The sequence below is a fragment of the Ciona intestinalis genome, unplaced genomic scaffold, assembly GCF_000224145.3.
Source record: "Ciona intestinalis unplaced genomic scaffold, KH HT000054.2, whole genome shotgun sequence".
Taxonomy (NCBI): domain Eukaryota; kingdom Metazoa; phylum Chordata; class Ascidiacea; order Phlebobranchia; family Cionidae; genus Ciona; species Ciona intestinalis.
In genome coordinates, this window is record NW_004190376.2 from 11532 (window position 1) to 30185 (window position 18654).

At 37.0% G+C, this 18654-nt stretch overlaps 3 protein-coding genes and 1 long non-coding RNA gene across 5 annotated transcripts in view; 2 read left to right on the top strand and 2 right to left on the bottom strand.

Annotated features, from left to right (window-relative positions):
- LOC100180446 (transport and Golgi organization protein 6 homolog) overlaps positions 1 to 3392 on the top strand; it is a gene marked incomplete in the record, with an annotated part of 10420 nt that extends 7028 nt beyond the window's left edge. The window contains 6 exon segments of the mRNA XM_009862856.3: positions 197 to 293; positions 922 to 1116; positions 1316 to 1428; positions 1853 to 2004; positions 2418 to 2531; positions 2937 to 3392. Coding sequence (XP_009861158.2) covers positions 197 to 293; positions 922 to 1116; positions 1316 to 1428; positions 1853 to 2004; positions 2418 to 2531; positions 2937 to 3125 — 860 coding nt within the window.
- Positions 3393 to 5142: 1750 nt separating this feature from the next.
- On the bottom strand, positions 5143 to 8904 carry LOC101242658. Of its 2 annotated transcripts, XM_018815264.2 has the most exons (3): positions 8790 to 8904; positions 6623 to 6672; positions 5143 to 5962 (listed from the first exon to the last, which is right to left on the bottom strand). In XM_018815264.2, exons 2-3 carry the CDS (start codon positions 6639 to 6641, stop codon positions 5472 to 5474), a joined length of 510 nt encoding a protein of 169 aa, XP_018670809.1. In that variant the 5' UTR covers positions 6642 to 6672; positions 8790 to 8904; the 3' UTR covers positions 5143 to 5471. The 2 variants fall into 2 exon arrangements, with proteins under 2 accessions (XP_018670809.1, XP_004227034.1); XM_004226986.4 differs by lacking the exon at positions 8790 to 8904 and having other exon boundaries at positions 6623 to 6783.
- A 2431-nt stretch (positions 8905 to 11335) lies between these two features.
- The window catches only part of LOC100175764 (phosphatidylinositol 5-phosphate 4-kinase type-2 alpha), a gene marked incomplete in the record, with an annotated part of 10319 nt that continues 3000 nt past the window's right edge, over positions 11336 to 18654 (bottom strand). The window contains 5 exon segments of the mRNA XM_002119405.5: positions 11336 to 13070; positions 15443 to 15546; positions 15979 to 16101; positions 17291 to 17441; positions 17730 to 17882. Of these exon segments, the coding sequence (XP_002119441.3) occupies positions 12969 to 13070; positions 15443 to 15546; positions 15979 to 16101; positions 17291 to 17441; positions 17730 to 17882 (633 nt within the window).
- LOC113474950 lies at positions 17870 to 18585 on the top strand. The gene is made up of 2 exons (XR_003396665.1): positions 17870 to 17948; positions 18242 to 18585. It is a non-coding gene; the product is annotated as an uncharacterized LOC113474950 (long non-coding RNA).

Consider the following 18654-nt stretch of genomic DNA (forward strand, 5'->3'; position numbering starts at 1 on the left):
GCCGTTAAGTGTCTTGCGCAAGGACACATCGCACACAATGGTAGCAGCGACGAGCTTCGAACCAATTGCCTATGGGTTACAGGCAAGCGCGCTAACCACTATCCCACGGCGCCGGACAGTACAACAATGGTTCCTACTACTAATTTCTTTGTTAACCGAAATTTGTAAATGTGTTAACTTTTTCTGATTCTACTAGAAAAATGCAAAGTATCAACAAGGACAAGTGAAGAGAAATTGATAAATTCAATCAATGAAGCGTTTAAGTCAACTCTGGATCCTTCCCCACCTATAAGGTGTTTAGTTTATATTACAATGATTAGGAATGTATGTAAGAGCTCTAGGTGTTCAATTTACTATTATTTTTATTTGTGACATTACTATCAAATCAGTGAGTAAATGAATGAATGTAACTTACTTTATCCTCATGTGGCCGGAAAACAAAAGTCGTTACAACGAGAATGTTCTGTTTTTGTTTCATTTGTACATGACAATGAATGTATGTAATAACTTGCTTTATTTCTGCGTGGCTGGAAAACGACAGTTGTTATATAACACAGGTGTTTTTTTTCACACCTCGTGCCCCCTTAGGACCACGTATGTAACTTTGTGGATGATTTTTTTTTTCATGTATGGCTGACAACTTTGTCAACCCATTAGTGACCACTGGGTTAGAGCAATTGCCGTTCAGTGTCTTGCCCAATAACACAAACGCCCACAATGGTAGACAACAACCAACCTTTTGTATTATGATTGATATTTAATATATAGAATCACATTATAGTTATCTACAACTTATACTTTTATTTTAGCCCGTCCGACATAAATGTCTTATTCAAGTCTTATTCATTAGGGTCAAATGCCAGTGTCATTATACACCTGGCAGCAACATATATTACCCACAACTTGATTCCATCTGTACAGGACAGCTGGGATTCGATTCCTTATAAAAAATATCCAACACCCGTTACTAAGAAGTCCAGATCAAGTGGAGAAGATGTACGAGATCTTCCTGCAGCTCCTGGAGGACAAAGAATCGTTCGTTTACCTCTCAGCTGTGCAAGGACTTGCTCAACTTGTCTCCTTGTCATCATTTAAACTTGGAAAGGAAAAATCTAGGTTTGGGTTAATGATTGACATTAATAAGTTCTTTTGCATTGAGTGAATGAATGTAACTTATTTATGCTTGCATGGCGGGGCAACGGCATATGTTATATTCTGTTTGTAAACCTTGTGCCTGCTTACAAGTTACCACCTATGTAATGATGCATGCGTTCTTATAAAAAAGTAAACAACTTAATTATTTTTTAATTTGAAGCTCGTTGCTGGAAAAAGTGATGACAAAGTTTGACTCCCTGATTCAAAGTAACGAAGATGAGGAAAACCTCGTTAAACTTGGAGAGGTGATCGTGAGGATATCTTCACAACTTGGTAGGTTTGCAAACTTTAATGGTTTTGCCTTTTATTCTATTCTATATATTGGTGAGGTCCTAGAGTGTGGTACGTCATGGACTTGTGGTTTAGGCCAGGATTGGCCCATTACCTAAACTTTTTTTTTTTTTAACAATTTTGACTGAAATTCTAAATCAATCACCGCTTTTTATTTAAAATCTTTTGAGGGGGGAGGACCCTCTTTAAAAATGGAGCTTTGGAACCAGGCCCTAGTATTTAAAAAGTGTAGCGACCACGCTTATTTTTTTCCAGCTAAATGTAAATATGTTTTAACTGTAAGCGTGTTTTAACAACTGTTGTTTTGTCGCTATATCCTGTCTTTTTTGCTTAAAATATTTTTAAATTTTTCGCTACTGTAATAGAATATACAAATAAAGGTTATTATATTATTATATGATTCTAGGTGATATGGCGCCACATGTGGCCAAAACATTAATACCCCTACTTCTACGTACAACGCGCGACACCCGAGCCACCGTGCGATCAAGTTGTCTCTCAAACCTCGCTGAACTTTGTCCATTGTTACGTCACAGTTTATCGTCTTTTCAATACGAGGTAAGATTGCCAGGATTCTATTTTCATTCTATTTTCTCGTCCCATTTGGTAGTGAACAAAGAACATTCAAAGAATTATAAAACTATATCCTCACGACTCCCATAGACCGTTGTTAATTGTTTAAAACACGATCAGGATATTTGGATATTATGTGCTAAAGATGTCCCATCTTTCCCCATTCTACTATATTTGACAAATAATGATTGTCCTGTACCTAGCCCCAGTTTATGGGTTCAAAGCTCATTGCTGCTACCACTGTGGGCGTTGGCAACTCAACAGCAATATTTTCAATAGTTTCTTATTAGTTGTCTAAGTTGTCAGTTACTCATTCCAAAAAAGATAAATCCCAAACAAATTAATCAACTCAATGTTATCTAATGTTCAACAAAGTCGATTAAACGAATGATTTTCAGCTCGCGGATTGTTTATGTTCAATTGCTAAAACTGACCCGGACACTTTGGTCAGATCTGCGGCCGTCTACGTCATGCGTCGAATGTTTGAAGCTTTTAGGACGGAACTTTTACAGGTACACCGTGTGCTTAAAACATACTTACAAAGTTATTTACGTGATAACTTGTAAGCGGGCACGAGGTTTATGAAACAGAACACCCGTGTTATAACGACTGTTGTTTTCCGGCCACACGAGGATAAATAAATTACATATGTGGTAACTTATGAGCGGGCACGAAGTGTATGAAACAGAACACCCGTGTTATAACGACTGTTGTTGCCACACGAGGATAAATAAATTACATATGTGGTAACTTATGAGCGGGCACGAGGTGTATGAAACAGAACACCCGTGTTGTAACGACTGTTGTTTTCCGGCCACACGAGGATAAATCAGGTTACGTTCATTCATACGGTATCCATCTTACCCCACAGCACTATACAAAGTTCGTGAAGCGTAAAATCTTTTTATAATCTCCAGATGTTCCCTGATACAATTTTACAATATTACACCACGTTGAAACATATCCGAGAGAATGACGTCAGTGAGGTGACGTCACATCACGCTCAGTTGACCCTACACTCTATTGACGAAGCAATGCGAGACGTGGTAGCTTTAAAGAAACCTGAGCAGTTTAATAAGAAGATTTCGATTATCACAAAGCGGTGATTGTGATATTTGACGAATTGGTTCCTTGGGTGAGCTTCGAACCCACAATGAACCCGGAAAAAATCTCATTAAAATGCACTGAACGCTGGGACTCACATTTTACAAGGAGTAAAATTTGTAAGGTTTAATAATTTTGCGCGAACAAAAAATCTTGCTCTTGTTTATTTAAAAAAAGACTATTACTTTTGTAGTTGTAAAAATGCTTTGAAATATTTCATTACTTGCTTTGTATGTCGATCCAATAAACGATTGAAAAATGCATTATAATAGCTTGGAAAAATAATAAACATAAGCTTTTTCTATTTGTTAAAAACTAACCGATTTTGAATTTATTTGAAATTACAAAAATCGTATTATCCCGAAAATAATTAAGACTAGGCTCCCGCATTCTGGGAATTAATTCCTTTTTAAACATCCCTGAAAGCGGTGTGTGCTATTATTGTGGGCGGGCCGCTACATACAAACTCTATTATGTAAAACTCCGTTGAGAAACTTAATACACCTGAATCCAACCCATACCTTTCGCGGTTAAATTATTCAATGGCGATCCGAAACAGGAATATTTGATCTCTATAATTACAATTATCTTAACCAGAGGACACTACTTCGGTAAGGCTTAATTTATAATGTATGCTGGGTTTAGCAGGCACGCTTTTACTCAAGTATTTTTACCTGTGTTTTAACGACCGTCGTTTTTGGCTGTCAATCCCCTTCGCTGTTTTTTTTTAAATCCGGTCTTCGTTGCGTACAGGTTAAAAAACAAAAACAAATTTATGTTACGTTATATAAGAATAGTAGGATAATTTGTAAACGTATCGAACGCAAGATAAAAATATTTCAACCATCTCAAGTTCTCAATACAAGACTGCGCTGCGTTTATAGGCAATACTGGCTGATTGACAGTCCATGGAAAATTGCAATTCGACGCATTGCAAATTGATTTTAAGCTGGCGCTTTTACCTTCCACGGTTTGCAGTATAGTTATACGAACGACCTTAAATTGTAATTTTCCATAGTAGCCCTTTTTTGCATAGTCCTTTAAAAATATTAGATTTTTGGCAATGATTTGTTCGGATTAAAACACGTCTATTTTAACCTGAATAATTAGTGGAGCTTATCGCATTTGAAACGGATAATATTTCACAAGTGAACGCGAATTGCGACTGTTAAGAAGGAATTGAAGATGACAAGATCGTTAATTATTTATTTCAAGTATTCTTAATGGAATCGGGCTGTATTTCGTTCGTGCATATACAGCAGCGACAACGAGACTCGAACCCGCAAACTTTTCGTCACGGAAAACATACCACTCAGCTGCTAAAGATAATTAAGTAATAAATTTAAACTTTTTTAAAAAAACGAAAATTCGTAACAAAAGTTTTTTTTCAACAAAATCTAAAACTGTAAATGTAATGCACCAAACGTATGCAAGAAATAACGTTCGCATTTTCAAATTATAATGGTATTCGCCTTGAACGATAATACCGTATTTAAACTTCCGTGTCGTTTACATTTAAGGCGCCAACACACTTAATTGAAAGCGTATACAGCGGTTGCGTTTTGGCGTAAGAAGAATCTCCCGGTGGTAGAGCATCTGTGACGTTAAAGGCCATCTGATAAAAGGTGAAGCCGTTCGGGTTTTGAATTATTAAACGTTCTAAGCCGTTGCAAAAATGGACTATTTCTGGCTACAGAATCTTATATGTATGCAAAGTGTGGTGGTTCCGACCGAGTTCAAAAACCAAGATGGCTTCTAAGCTGAAGCGTTTACTTCTCTAACGTAAACACTGCAGCCTGTGCTAAACGCGTGGGGTAAGATGGGATACCTTTAGCAACTAAATCTCACATTCCTTAAGCCTGTTTAAACAATTAACAACGCTCTTTCAGTCTTGAGAATACAGTTATGTACTTCTGTAAATGATTTTGGTTTACTAAAAAATCGAACGATTAAAGAGATTAGGTAAGTGTCCCATCTTACCCCACCTCACTCTACATTGTATGAACGCAGAACCCGAAAAACTTCTTGTCACGTATTTAATAAATGCAAACATAAGTAACATGAGGGGAAGACTGAAAACTAAAAAAATAAATTGCGGGTTGTTGGACAGAATAACAACATGTGCTGTCTTGCAATGACTTATACTACAACGTATACGAGGGTGGGGGAAGATGGGACACATTTAGAAAATAATATCCAAATATCCTGGTCGTAATTTAAACAATTAACAACGGTCTATTGGAGTCGTGAGAATACGGTTTTATAATTATTTCTTTGTTTACTACTAAATGAACAAGAAAATGGAATAAAAAGGTGTCCCATTTTCCCCCACCCTATACTATATAACTCTAATCCGGAAGAGTTGAATATAATTCGGCCGAGGTGGGAATCGGAGCGACGGAGGTTTCGTATTCAGTCATGGCGGCCTCGTTTTCAAACGTTAACGAATTATCAGGTTTTGGTAAAACCTGTGTGATTCGAGTCAAGTTAAGTCTCGTAGTGTCTTCAGTGTTTCCGTTCTCGTCATGCCGTTTTACAGGCATTGGGGTTAGCGGCATCTGAGCAACCATAATTGCGCTAAACATGCCGTTTTGAGTCTGAGGGCTTAGGTGTTTTGATGTAGGGTACATAGGAGCTGCATGTAGTTGCTTTATGGAGGTATTTTTCTTCTTTCTACGTTCGTAGCAATACGTGCACAGATTGGCTGTACCAATAGAAATCGCCATTGCGAGCCCGGCGAGTAAAAAGAAAAGCAGGATCTGGTTGATCGTGGTGTCTTCAATGGTTGTGTAGATTGTAGTAGTGACTGTGGTAGCGTTTGTTGTAACCTCGTACTGCGCTGTTTACGAAAAAGTCTTAATTTCTTTGGTTTAGGATCTGAAGCTACGAAAACGTAACAGACAAAAACCAAGTCCCGAAAATTGTTTAATAAAAGAGATATTTCGCCTAAATATCAACGTCAGTCTCTTATTCAAATAAAACCTTTGATTCACGGATTTCTTTTACAGTTTTTTCTTTTACTTTAAAAAAATCTATAATGTGAAATCAAAATTAGGTACAAACAGTTAAAGGTTACACAGATCAAATGTTAATAGATACAACATCACTATACAGGTATATTATTCTGTTACGTCTGCTACCAGGCATAATGAAAATGTTCTTTTGTCAGCTTATGGTATAAAAACATGTTGTCTTATTGGATGGCAGACGGAACGTCGGAAATACACTACGTTTTTCATATCAGATATCATGCAAATTCACACCACACATGTATACTAAGGTGGGGTAAGATGGTCCATGTTTTCAATCTCTTTTATTGTCGCATTTCGTTGTAATAAAAAATATTTACAGAATAATAAAACCGTATCCCCAGGACTCTAAAACAGCGTTGTTAATTGTTCAAAACACGATCGGGAAATATGGGATTCGGTGCTAACAAGTATCTCATCTTACCCCCCGGTAATACATATTATATATTCACACTACAAGTAATACTTGCCTGCAGCTGTAGTTTCCATTTCTTACACTTTTTATCCTACATGTCAGATGCTGCAACGTATATCCATGGATAGCTTATATATAGCTTTACAATGTAGATTAGAAGATATACACGTTACTAAATCTCCTTAGATATTTTACACAACAGTCACAATATAAAACGCCTATATAACACAAACAAAACCTTTACTGCAATAACATTTAAAGGCGTTCTGTAAGCTTGGATCAAACCAAATCGAAACTGCATTCACCATTACTAACTCTTTCGTATACCTACAATAAAAACAAACTATCGTGGTCAAAGGCTTTCTGAAACTGTAATAGTAACAAACCAAATTAATTAGCGACCAACTTTTTGGGTTCGACTTTGGGTTCGAAATCAAAATGTGAATGGTACGACCAGTACAACTACAATACTAACAAGCCTATACCAACAATAGCAGTCGTTTATCATTGTTCTGTCACAACTCGTGTTACAACGAATAAAAGGTCCCCAAACGACATCAAATCAATCAATGTCAGTTACTACAATATAACTACAATGTAGTTGATTGCACCATAAATAATTGCCTTCTTCCCTAGCTGTGTGAATAATTAGTTTCTTTCATATTCTAACTGGTATCAAATAGTCTACAGGTCACTTTGAACATCCATACGCGGTTTCTAAAAGAGAAAGCAATAAAGTGACTTCAGATTCGGTTGAATCACCTGACGTTACAATCACCATCGCACAAACTATAGCTTTTATTTCTTAAATGTTGAAACCTTTTATGCGATAACGACTTTAATTCTTTACAATTCTATTCTATATGGGTGAGGTCCTACAGCGAGGCACGCCATGGGACCTGGGGTTTAGACCAGAGTTGGCTCATTACCCCAACATTGTATATGCACATTCTATTCTATATGGGTGAGGTCCTACAGTGTAGCATGCCACGAGACCTAGGATTTAGACCAGAGTTGGCCCATTACCCCAACATTGTATATGCACATTCTATTCTATATGGGTGAGATCCTAGAGTGAGGCATGCCATGGAACCTTAGATTTATACCAGAGTTGGCTCATTACCCCAACATTGTATATGCACATTCTATTCTATATGGGTGAGGTCCTACAGTGTAGCGCGCCATGGGACCTGGGATTTGGCCAGAGTTGGCCCATTATCCCAATGTACAATATATATAATAGTTCTACCCATGCTAAAATTAATAACTCGAATCGACGCAATATTAAATCCCAAGTATGCAGATACATCTACCATTTTAAAAACTCCACAACTCAAAGGCTAAGCACTATACATGTAACATCTGTACTTATATATATTGTTACCCGAAACAGTGGGTCACGGGGTACAGAATACACGAAGCGACCTCTGGTTCGTTACCTAAAAGATTCGTCCGATTGTTTGTAAAACAATAGCCTATTGTTCCTGACCAATCGCTGGACAGTACACCATTTATCCTATTGTTACGTCACGTACGATTGAAACGCGGTGTCTATATCACTTTATTCTCTATGACGTCACAACAAGGCGGTCATCTTGTTACTGTTCTAAAAATTCTTTAAACAAAAGGATAATGAGATTTATCTATAAGTTGGCAAATTATCTCAAATTTTATTGGAATCAACACTTTAGATGCAAATATTTAGCGAAATCTAGAAATATTCACTGAACCTGCATGTGTATTCACCGGCGCATACAAAACACAAATCTAAACGACCGAAGGTTTCGCCGTAATTCGTTTTTACCCAAACTTGCGCTAAAATACGCACTTTGTTGAGAACTTTTGATGTACTATTCGTTAGCGAAATCTGAAAAGTTTTACCCTGCCTGTATTTAACGGTATATACCAAAACAAGTTTAAGGAACCGAAAATGTAGCCATAAATTTCCTATTTCCCCAAACTACGCTGAAATAAACACTTCGGGTTTATAGTTACGAATAATTAGCGAAATTTAAAAAGCTTTATAAAACCTGTGTGCTTAGGCTTACCGTAATATGAGAACAAAGGTACACCGGTACAACATAGCGAGTATAGTCGCCGCATTTAAAAGCTTGTATAAATATTGATAAGCATTCAGTTCTACCCATGCTAACCCATACACAGCGGCATCACACTAAAGATCTAACACGTTCCTACAATGTGCACAATATTGCTATACTCACATGGCCTCAATTGAACGACGCTATCAATGTAAGACTGTACGACGCCACTCAGAGCCAATGAAACACGATCCTGGAGCTCGTTTACAATTATTTCTTTTACAGTTTCAATTGCTCGATCATAAAATTGAATCCTGCGTCAACCTAGTCCGTCACTGTTATGTGCTAACTGCAGAAATGGAGGACTAATCGTCTACCGCTATATTGTAAGTCATTGGAGCGGCGCAAGGTGCTGATAGGCATATCATTAGACACTCTTAACACCTCGCGCGTAGAGAAATACCGAACAGCAATTAACAAGACACGTTGTCGGTTCCTTGCGCTCTGCAGGCAAAAGACGTGTTTTTCTACCAGGCGACAAAACGGGCATAAGATAGGTCGGGAAAGCACACATATTTTTAAACGACTAAATAATTGTCCACAAGCCTATGCTTGCAATTAAGAATTCACATAATATATTTTTTGATTTTTGTACTGAATACTTATTGATAAAAATATTTTGGGGGAAGATGGTTCATGTTTTCATTGTCCCCTCTTATTTGATAATAAACTAAAAATGTTTACAGAATTATAAACATATAGCCTCATGCGTTTTTAAATATTGTTCAAAACAGAATCACGGAATGTGGGATATCAGGTGTTGTACCATCTTACCCCACTATATAATAACTTACTTTGTAATAATATATTGGCTCGAATTTTGTTGCTAGAATTATTCAAACTATTAAAGATTAAAACAAATTGATACGAAAAGGTTTGTGATCAAATGAAAACGTCTTAGTGGGCTCTAATTTAAATACGACTTGTCTATACTAACTTAGTTTATTAAACTTATAATAACTTTTATATCTGTCTCTTCGATTACGGTAGCGAAGTTTTAGAAATATTGTAAACGAAAAAACTGAATATAGCGATAAAAACAGTTGTTAAAACACGTTTACAGTTAAAGACCTATTTACATTTAATTGGAAGAAGACGCGTGGAGGTCGCTACATCAAAACCTACAGAACCACAATTATAATCTTAGCTGTTTTATAGCATTTCTTGCTGCAGGCCAGGTATAGTAGCAATGTAATCTGTTTTGATCATACGATAGTGCACTCATATGACACTAACATAATCTATATAATAGGGTGGGGGAAGATGGGGACAATTTTTCATTCTATTTTCTTGTCACATTTATTAGTAAACAAAGAAAATTCAAAGAATTATAAAACGACTCCCATGACCGTTGTTAATTGTTTAAAACATCATCAGGATATTTGGTTATTATGTGCTTAAGGTGTTCCGTCTCCCCAACTCTACTATATATATAGGGAAAATACTTCATGGCAATTTTTTAATTTCTCAGCGGCCTATTTATAAAGCAGGTAAGAGACGTTTATAATTTAGTTTTAAATATTCGTGTTTAATTATTTAACCTGAGAACCACGTGTCGTACTGTAGTGTATTATTTGCATTATTTCTATTAATATAACGAACGTAATGTAAAAATAATATAATACGGTGGGGGGAAATGGGACACTTTTAGCACATAACATCCAAATATCCAGTTTTAAACAATTCACAACGGTCTATGGAAGTCGTTAGGATACGGTTTTATAATTCTTTGAATGTTCCTTGTTAACTACTAAATGGGACATGAAAATAACCAATAGGGACCACTGTGTTAAATCTATGCCGATATTTTGTGGGTGGTTGTTTTTGGAGTTTGTATGACTGACAATTTAATAATCCTAGGAAACACACGCTTACAATGGTAGCAGCGACCAGCCTCGAACACTGCAGGTGTTTGGTTTATGTCTAAATTTGGGTGAAATTTCACTAAAAAAAAACGTATTAGTACAGTTAAAGGATCATAAATTGCAATTTTTTTTGCAGTTAATTTTATATATTTATAAAATTTGGGATTGTTTTATAATGGATGATGAGGGTATATAAGACAAACACTTGAAATAAATACCTGCCATGACGATATGTATTGGTATCATATAATTCTGATGTTGTTCAGGTTCAAAACCGTCGGGCTAAACGACCAATACAAATAAACAACACTGCATTAGCTTTCGGCTACAACCAATGCATTATAACGTCGAAACTTTAACAATATATAACATCTACAAAATAATATACATGTTAACTCGTCAACTGGCACGAGTTGTATGAACAGAACACCTGTGTTATAACGACTGTCGTTAGCCCGCCATCACGCGAGGGTATAAAGTAAGTTACATTCATCCATAATCCTTCTGTTTGGGTATTTACAGCGACCACAAATGATCTGTCGTATTTTTGACATATAGTAGGGTGGGGGAAGATGGGACACCTTTAGCACATAATATCCGAATATACTGACCGTGTTTTAAACAATTAACAACGGTCTATGAAAGTCATGGGAAAACGGTTTTATAATTTTTTGAATGTTCTTTGTTTACTACCAAATGGGACGATAAAATAGAATAAAAATGTGTCCCATCTTTCCCCACCCTACTATAATACAATCCTGTTATTATAGGGCTATATATAGCGATTCAAATGCACCGTTGAAATGTACGAATAAAGTTGTTTATTTATGTTAATTAATGAGAAGCTATATGTTGTTAACATAATGCCGTGGACATGTATACACACAGTGACCGTATAAATAAGGGGGTTCACCATAACGAGTCAGAAACAGGGATGACAAAAAAAATACGGAGAAAAATTCGGGTCTGATTTTTGACAAGAGCAGATGTATGCAGGCAAACTGCAGGTGTTTGGTTTGGGTCTAAATTTGGGTGAAATTTCACCAAAAAAACGTATTAGTACAGTTAAAGGATCATAAATTGCATTTTTTTGCAGTTAATTTTATATATTTATAAAGTTTGGGATTGATTTATAATGGATGATACAAAAAATATTTGTGGTGAACATTTTACGCGCATTTTACACGAAAGCGTATAATAGGCGCGGCCACAACGTTCATAAATCATATCTTAGTGGGTACAAATATATATATTTATATAATTTAAATGTGCCATATCATTAAGCGGTAAACGGGCGGTAAAAGCAACAAACGCAACCTCAGGACTGGTAAGCAGGGAACCTCAGTAACAGGTACGGTAGAAATACAAGGGCAGCAAGATGGCCGCCATGGTACGGGTATTTAACATGTGGTACTGTGGGGTAAGATGGGATACCGTTAGCTCATAATATCCCATATTTTACTGTGGGGAAAGCATTAGCACCTAAAATCCATATTTCTTGACCGTGTTTTAAACAATCAACAACGCTCTTTTAGAGTCGCGGGAATATATGGTTATATAATTTTGTAAATATTCTTTGTTTACTTGGTAAAATAGAATAAAATATGTCTCCTTTTACCCCAATCCCCAAATAATGTCTCCTCTCACCCCAACCCCAAATAATGTCCCATCTTACCCCACTATGTGCGTCCCACCTTGCCCCACCTTACGATGACATACGCGACAATAATACCAACACATACACACAGCGAGTATGACGTATGAATGCGAATATATCAACCGTGGAAACGCGTAGGGGGGGTCGTCATCATGTCACAACCCCTTCTGATTACGTCACAGGCCTTTGTGATTACGTCACAAACGTTTGTGATTACGTCACAAACCTATGTGATTACGTCACAAACCTATGTGATTACGTCACAAACCTTTGTGATTACGTCACAGACCTATGTGATTACGTCACAGACCTATGTGATTACGTCACGGATCCTTGTGATTACGTCACAGACTCCCATTGTGGTTAATAAAGGTAAAACAGACGACAAGTGATTCTACTAACTTACTGGTAAGAAACATCGAATCAAAACCATGACGTATATGATTCATCGGTTACAATATAAATAATAGGGTCGGGGAAGACGGGACACCTTTAGCACACAATATCCAAATATCCTGATCGTCTTTTAAACAATTAACAACGGTTTATGGGAGGCGTGAGGATTTGGTTTTATAATTTTTTGGATGTTTTTTAGAATGAGAAAAAAGATAAACGGTGTCCCATATTCCCCACCCTACTATATGTGGTGCACTGATTCCCGTATAGCAGTGATAACTGGGCTTTACTGCATAAGTGAGGACCAGCAGCGGCGTGGTTGGAACTTGACCGAACTTTGCAGCACACGAATATAATGAGAAGCGGGCAGGGGCTGGCATTAAGTTAAGTTGACGCGGACGTAGGGGTGACGATTCGGTCGCATATAAACTCGTAGAACCTACGGCTGTACTGTGCCGGCTGGATGCTCGAAAACTCAGCGCCCGCCTGGATAAGGTGGATTGTTAGAAGCTGAGAGTTATATTGAAGTCAATGGTCTTTAACTTAAAATTTGTAAAAAACATTTTAGTACAAAATTTTTTTTTACTGTTTTTTTTTGGCAATATTTTTAGATAAAGTACTTCTGGTAAAAAAATTCCAGGAAAAAAAAAAATAAAAAAAAAAAAAAATTAAGGAAAACATTTACCTTTGGTGACTAATACCTATGTTTGTTAACTTTCTGACTGCATTCCTGTAAGAATGAACTGCTAGACCTTGTGACAGGCAACTGCATCGGCTTCATCATTCTGAGGTCTTCATTACTATAGCAAAACCTCATCATAAGTGATTTCCTCTTTACAGGACTGATAGCACTACCCACTGAGGGTCTGGGTACCCTACATGGATCTACACTGATGATATTTTGGTCAAGAAACTGCAACAGTCTATGCGCGAACACTCGGGGTGACTTGACTGAAAAATCGGCTCCAATCTATGAATTAAGTTTAACTTGAAAATAATTGAACATAAATGGCTTTTTCTGCTAAGTGTAACGACCACGCTTATTTTCTTCCAACTAAATGTAAATAAGTTTTTAATTGTAAGCGTGTTTTAACTGTTGTATTGTTGCTATATTCTGTCTTTTCGTTTAAAATATTTTTAAATCTTCGCTACTTTTATCAAAGAGACAAATAAAGTTACTATTATTAATATACAAACAACTACTTATTACTTTAACCAAAAATGCTACAAGCTTACTGCTCTGTATACAACATGTATGAGTCAACCTTATCTGTTATCTATTTGTTTCATGTTAAAAATAAAACTTTTTTATCTCAATTTTCTATCTTACTTCTTGTTTTGTACTGACACTTAAATATATCCGATCTAATGGCAAATTACACAGTATATAGTTTTACCAGTTTGGCCAGTTCTGGTATATTGTACTTACTATATTTGTAATGTTATACACCTTTTTATAATATAAGAGTCATATACACCTATGTCCAAACTGCTTTTCTTTATATAGTTTTATAACTGTAGATATACTGTCCACTCTAATGCTTTGACCGCATTTTTCTACTCAATATAGGTCGGGGCCTACAACAAGTAAGTCAGGGGAGCTTGGTAATTAAGTTCACAGAGTTGGCCCATTACCCTAATATTGTACATGCACATTCTATTCTATATGGGTGAGGTTCTACAGTGAGGCATGCCATGGGACCTCGGATTTAAACCAGAGTTGGCTCATTACCCCAACATTGTATATGCACATTCTATTCTATATGGGTGAGGTCCTACAGTGAGGCACGCCATGGGACCTCGGATTTAAACCAGAGTTGGCCCATTACCCCAACATTGTATATGCACATTCTATTCTATATGGGTGAGGTCCTACAGAGAGGCACGCCATGGGACCTGGGATTTAGACCAGAGTTGGCCCATTACCCCAACATTGTATATGCACATTCTATTCTATATGGGTGAGGTCCTACAGTGAGGCACGCCATGGGACCTGGGATTTAGTCCAGAGTTGGCCCATTACCCCAACATTGTATATGCACATTCTATTCTATATGGGTGAGGTCCTACAGAGAGGCACGCCATGGGACCTGGGATTTAGACCAGAGTTGGCCCATAACCCCAACATTGTATATGCACATTCTATTCTATATGGGTGAGGTCCTACAGTGAGGCACGCCATGGGACCTGGGATTTAGGCCAGAGTTGGCGCATTACCCCAACATTGTATATGAACATTCTATTCTATATGGGCGAGGTCCTACAGTAAGGCATGCCATGGGACCTGGGATTTAGACCAGAGTTGGCGCATTACCCCAACATTGTATATGAACATTCTATTCTATATGGGTGAGGTCCTACAGTGAGGCATGCCATGGGACCTGGGATTTAGACCAGAGTTGGCCCATTACCCCAACATTGTATATGCACATTCTATTCTATATGGGTGAGGTTCTACAGTAAGGCACGCCATGGGACCTGGGATTTAGCCAGAGTTGGCGCATTACCCCAACATTGTATATGAACATTCTATTCTATATGGGCGAGGTCCTACAGTAAGCATGCCATGGGACCTGGGGTTTAGACCAGAGTTGTCCCATTACCCCAACATTGTATATGCACATTCTATTCTATATGAGTGAGGTTCTACAGAAAGGCGTGCCATGGGACCTGGGATTTAGGTTAGAGTTGGCTTATTACCCCAACATTGTATATGAACATTCTATTCTATATGGGTGAGGTCCTACAGTAAGGCACGCCATGGGTCATGGGATTTATACCAGAGTTGCCCAAACACATATGCCCTATCTCACATTACTTATGCAATACACAACTTGTAGGCAAACCAATGTACTTACCCCATGCTTAGCAGTCTTAACAGCGTGTGCTGCTTTCTTTTTCGTGTCATAATGAGTTAAAATATCAATGAGACCCATGTAGTAGACAGCACTCTTCGGAGAATCTGTAAAAAGTCAAAGCATGAGGGATAAGATTGTAAGTATGCTAGTTGCATATATTCTACTCTGTATTCGTAGGTGAAATGCTACAGTATTGTACGCTATAGGACATTAGATTAGGGCCTTGGTTGGCCCATTACCTATTTGTTGGACCAATGCCACTCGAGCTAAAAGATACGCGCAGGTTATGCTGTCAATTAAAACAACACTATATTAAAATAACTGCCCTTGTCAAGCAAGGATTAATAAGTTACATTCATTTATACAGCGTTATGTTCTCAAAAATAGCCTTCGTGAAAGTGACACGCTTAAAAATCTGGTGAGGTCTATAAGGTAGCACCCTGGGTGTTGGGGTAATGAGCAAATCCTGGCCTAAATTCCAGATCCCATGGCATGCGACGTTGAGGGACCTCACCCATACAGAATAGAAACCATACCTGGTGCGCTTTTTACGGCATAAAACGAATCCTGCGTCTCATCGTCTCCACTTGTTGAATCTTGCCGACAAGCTTCGGCAAGTATTCCACCCGGTGAGTCAGGAGGAGTGGCTGATACTGGGGCTGTTGGGTGTATTGACATGTTATATTTATAGTAGGACATGTTAAATGTATAGTAAGTTTTATCTATGGAGAAAAAAGCTAAGTTGTTAAAGTCCACACTTTTTTGGATTAAAACGTTCAATGTGTCTCACTGGTACCTACTGTATCATTTTCCTTAAAAACATGAAAAATTACATAAAATTAAATAAATAACTGAGACAAGAAAAATAACTGTCTTGTATCCGCAACATCTCAGCAGGAACTGCCATACTCAGCAGGAACTGGGCCATGACAAACCAAAAGTGGCCCACAGTCATGATAAGTTCATGGGCCACAATGTGACCGCATGTGAGTTATTTTAAACCAACAACTTCCCGGTTCAACAACAAAATACGGAAATATAAAATAAACTAGATTGATTGCAATGCAGTGAATAAACTGTCAAGCCCATTGTAAACCTGATGAAACTCGTGAGGTAACTTTAACTTGGTTTTGTAAATTCAATAATTGCTTCTGTTAAGCATATTGTAAATCTAACAAAGCTCTTTTGGCTTTTTATTTTGAACACCAATTGCCGACATTTTTACGTCTCATTTCTCTTAAACATTTTTGTTATAATGGCCGAGACAACTGTTAGACACAAAGTATAATCGCCCAAAAATCTTTGTTAATTCATTGTTTAAACTGTTGCTGTCAGACAAAGTATATACCAAAGAAAATTGTTCCAACACTGACAATTCTGCATCAGGTTGTCTTGGTTAAGAATACAAAGTATAAATCCTCTGTTTAGTATGTCATACACAAGTTATTTTCATCTGTTAAAAAACACTTCCGTTTTTCATTAAATCCCATTTTTAACCAACAGGTGACATTCAACATTTTATTATGTTTAATTCAACGTATAATGGGTTTTAATTTATAACATATTTATATAGAACTTATCAATCTCGTCTAAATAAGTTAAATATTTTTGCTCTAAGGGGTAAAGTACAAGTATAAACATGGTGGTAGCAATCAGTGGCGCGGCCAGAAAAAAAATAGGGGGGGGGGGGTATAAATCAAAAAAATTACAAAAATTTTTTTTTAAATTTTTTTTTTAATAATTTATTTTGGGGGGGTTTAAAAGGTAGCAATAGTATATATAAATGTATATTGTGTTTAATTCTAACGAATTCAATTTCAGTTCATAACATATTTAAAAAGAACCCACCATTCTCGTCCTCGCATGGGCTTCCATCTGTATGACCATTGCCTTCTGGTTCCAACATACCATCGGAGTCGTCATTGTAACGATCAGGTCTTTCACAGTCGTGGATTCCAACCAATAAGCTGTAATCCATCAGCTTCAAGGAAGCGAGAAACTGCAAGAAAATATATTGTCGTCATATTGACAAGATCTTATCTGGTACATGATATATAAAGTTTGTTTTTTTTTGGACACAGGAATGGGGAGGGGCAAAAAATGCCCAGAATTGGGGGGGGGGGGCAAAAATGCACAGAATTGAGGGTAGGGGGGAAAAAATGCACAGGATTGGGGGGGGGTAGGGCAAAAAATGCACATGATTGGGGAGGGGCACCACACATACAAACTAGCTACAAAAGGAACTAAAACAATGGTAATTAACTAGAAATATTAGTAACATAATCACCTCAACATCACTTTTAAGCTTGGCAAGAAATTCTCCTCTGTCGTCGCTGTCTAGGTAGATTTTGACATTGTCTTTGACGAAGTCGTTGTCTTTAAACGTGGGGAGAACTTTCTTCTTCTCCTTGTCGCTCGCCTCCCGCTGCACGGTCGAACCCTAGATGATGTTGGTTGTTTAGAATTAAAAAAGACGTCAAAAAGCATTCTGTTATTTCTGCATAATGTAAATAATTTTTTATGAAACCATTTTCTTGTTTTTTTTTATAAATTTTTATGAAACCATTAAGTCTTCGGAAATATGTTTTTATAACAGATAAACCGCTTCATCATTTTTGCCAAAGAACACCCTGTTACTTCGGATACCAATCTCGATTTATTCCATGATAAAATCTTATCTAAAGGCAGACGAAAGATCGGAAACATACTACGTTTTTATATCAGATGAACCAGTAAAACTATTTAATATACATATATATTATATATATATACAAAATTACACTATGTTTTGTATACCAGATCAACCGCTTAAAGATTATTTACGTCAGAAAACAAAAAGCATTTTCTCAAAAACTGCACTAGCACCTGTCAAGAACACGTCACGAGTAATTAAGAGCGTGGCGTCCACGTTTAATTAACTGACGCACGAGTGGCAGCTGGTTTAGAAGATACAAGAAATGTGAATCGCAAACAAAACTGGGATGGGTGGAAAATAATTTTTTTATAAGAAGAAAGAAGATTTTGTTGTATAATGCCAGATATTACACTTTGCCAATGACATTTTTTAAAAACTTAATGCAGCCATTGATAAAACTGGGTATTTTAAAATGATATTTGTACTTAAATAAATAAATGTGAATGAATAAGTGTGTTTTACCAACTGTTGTTTTGCTGTTGATTTCCTTCTCTTCTTCTTTAAATAACATGATCTT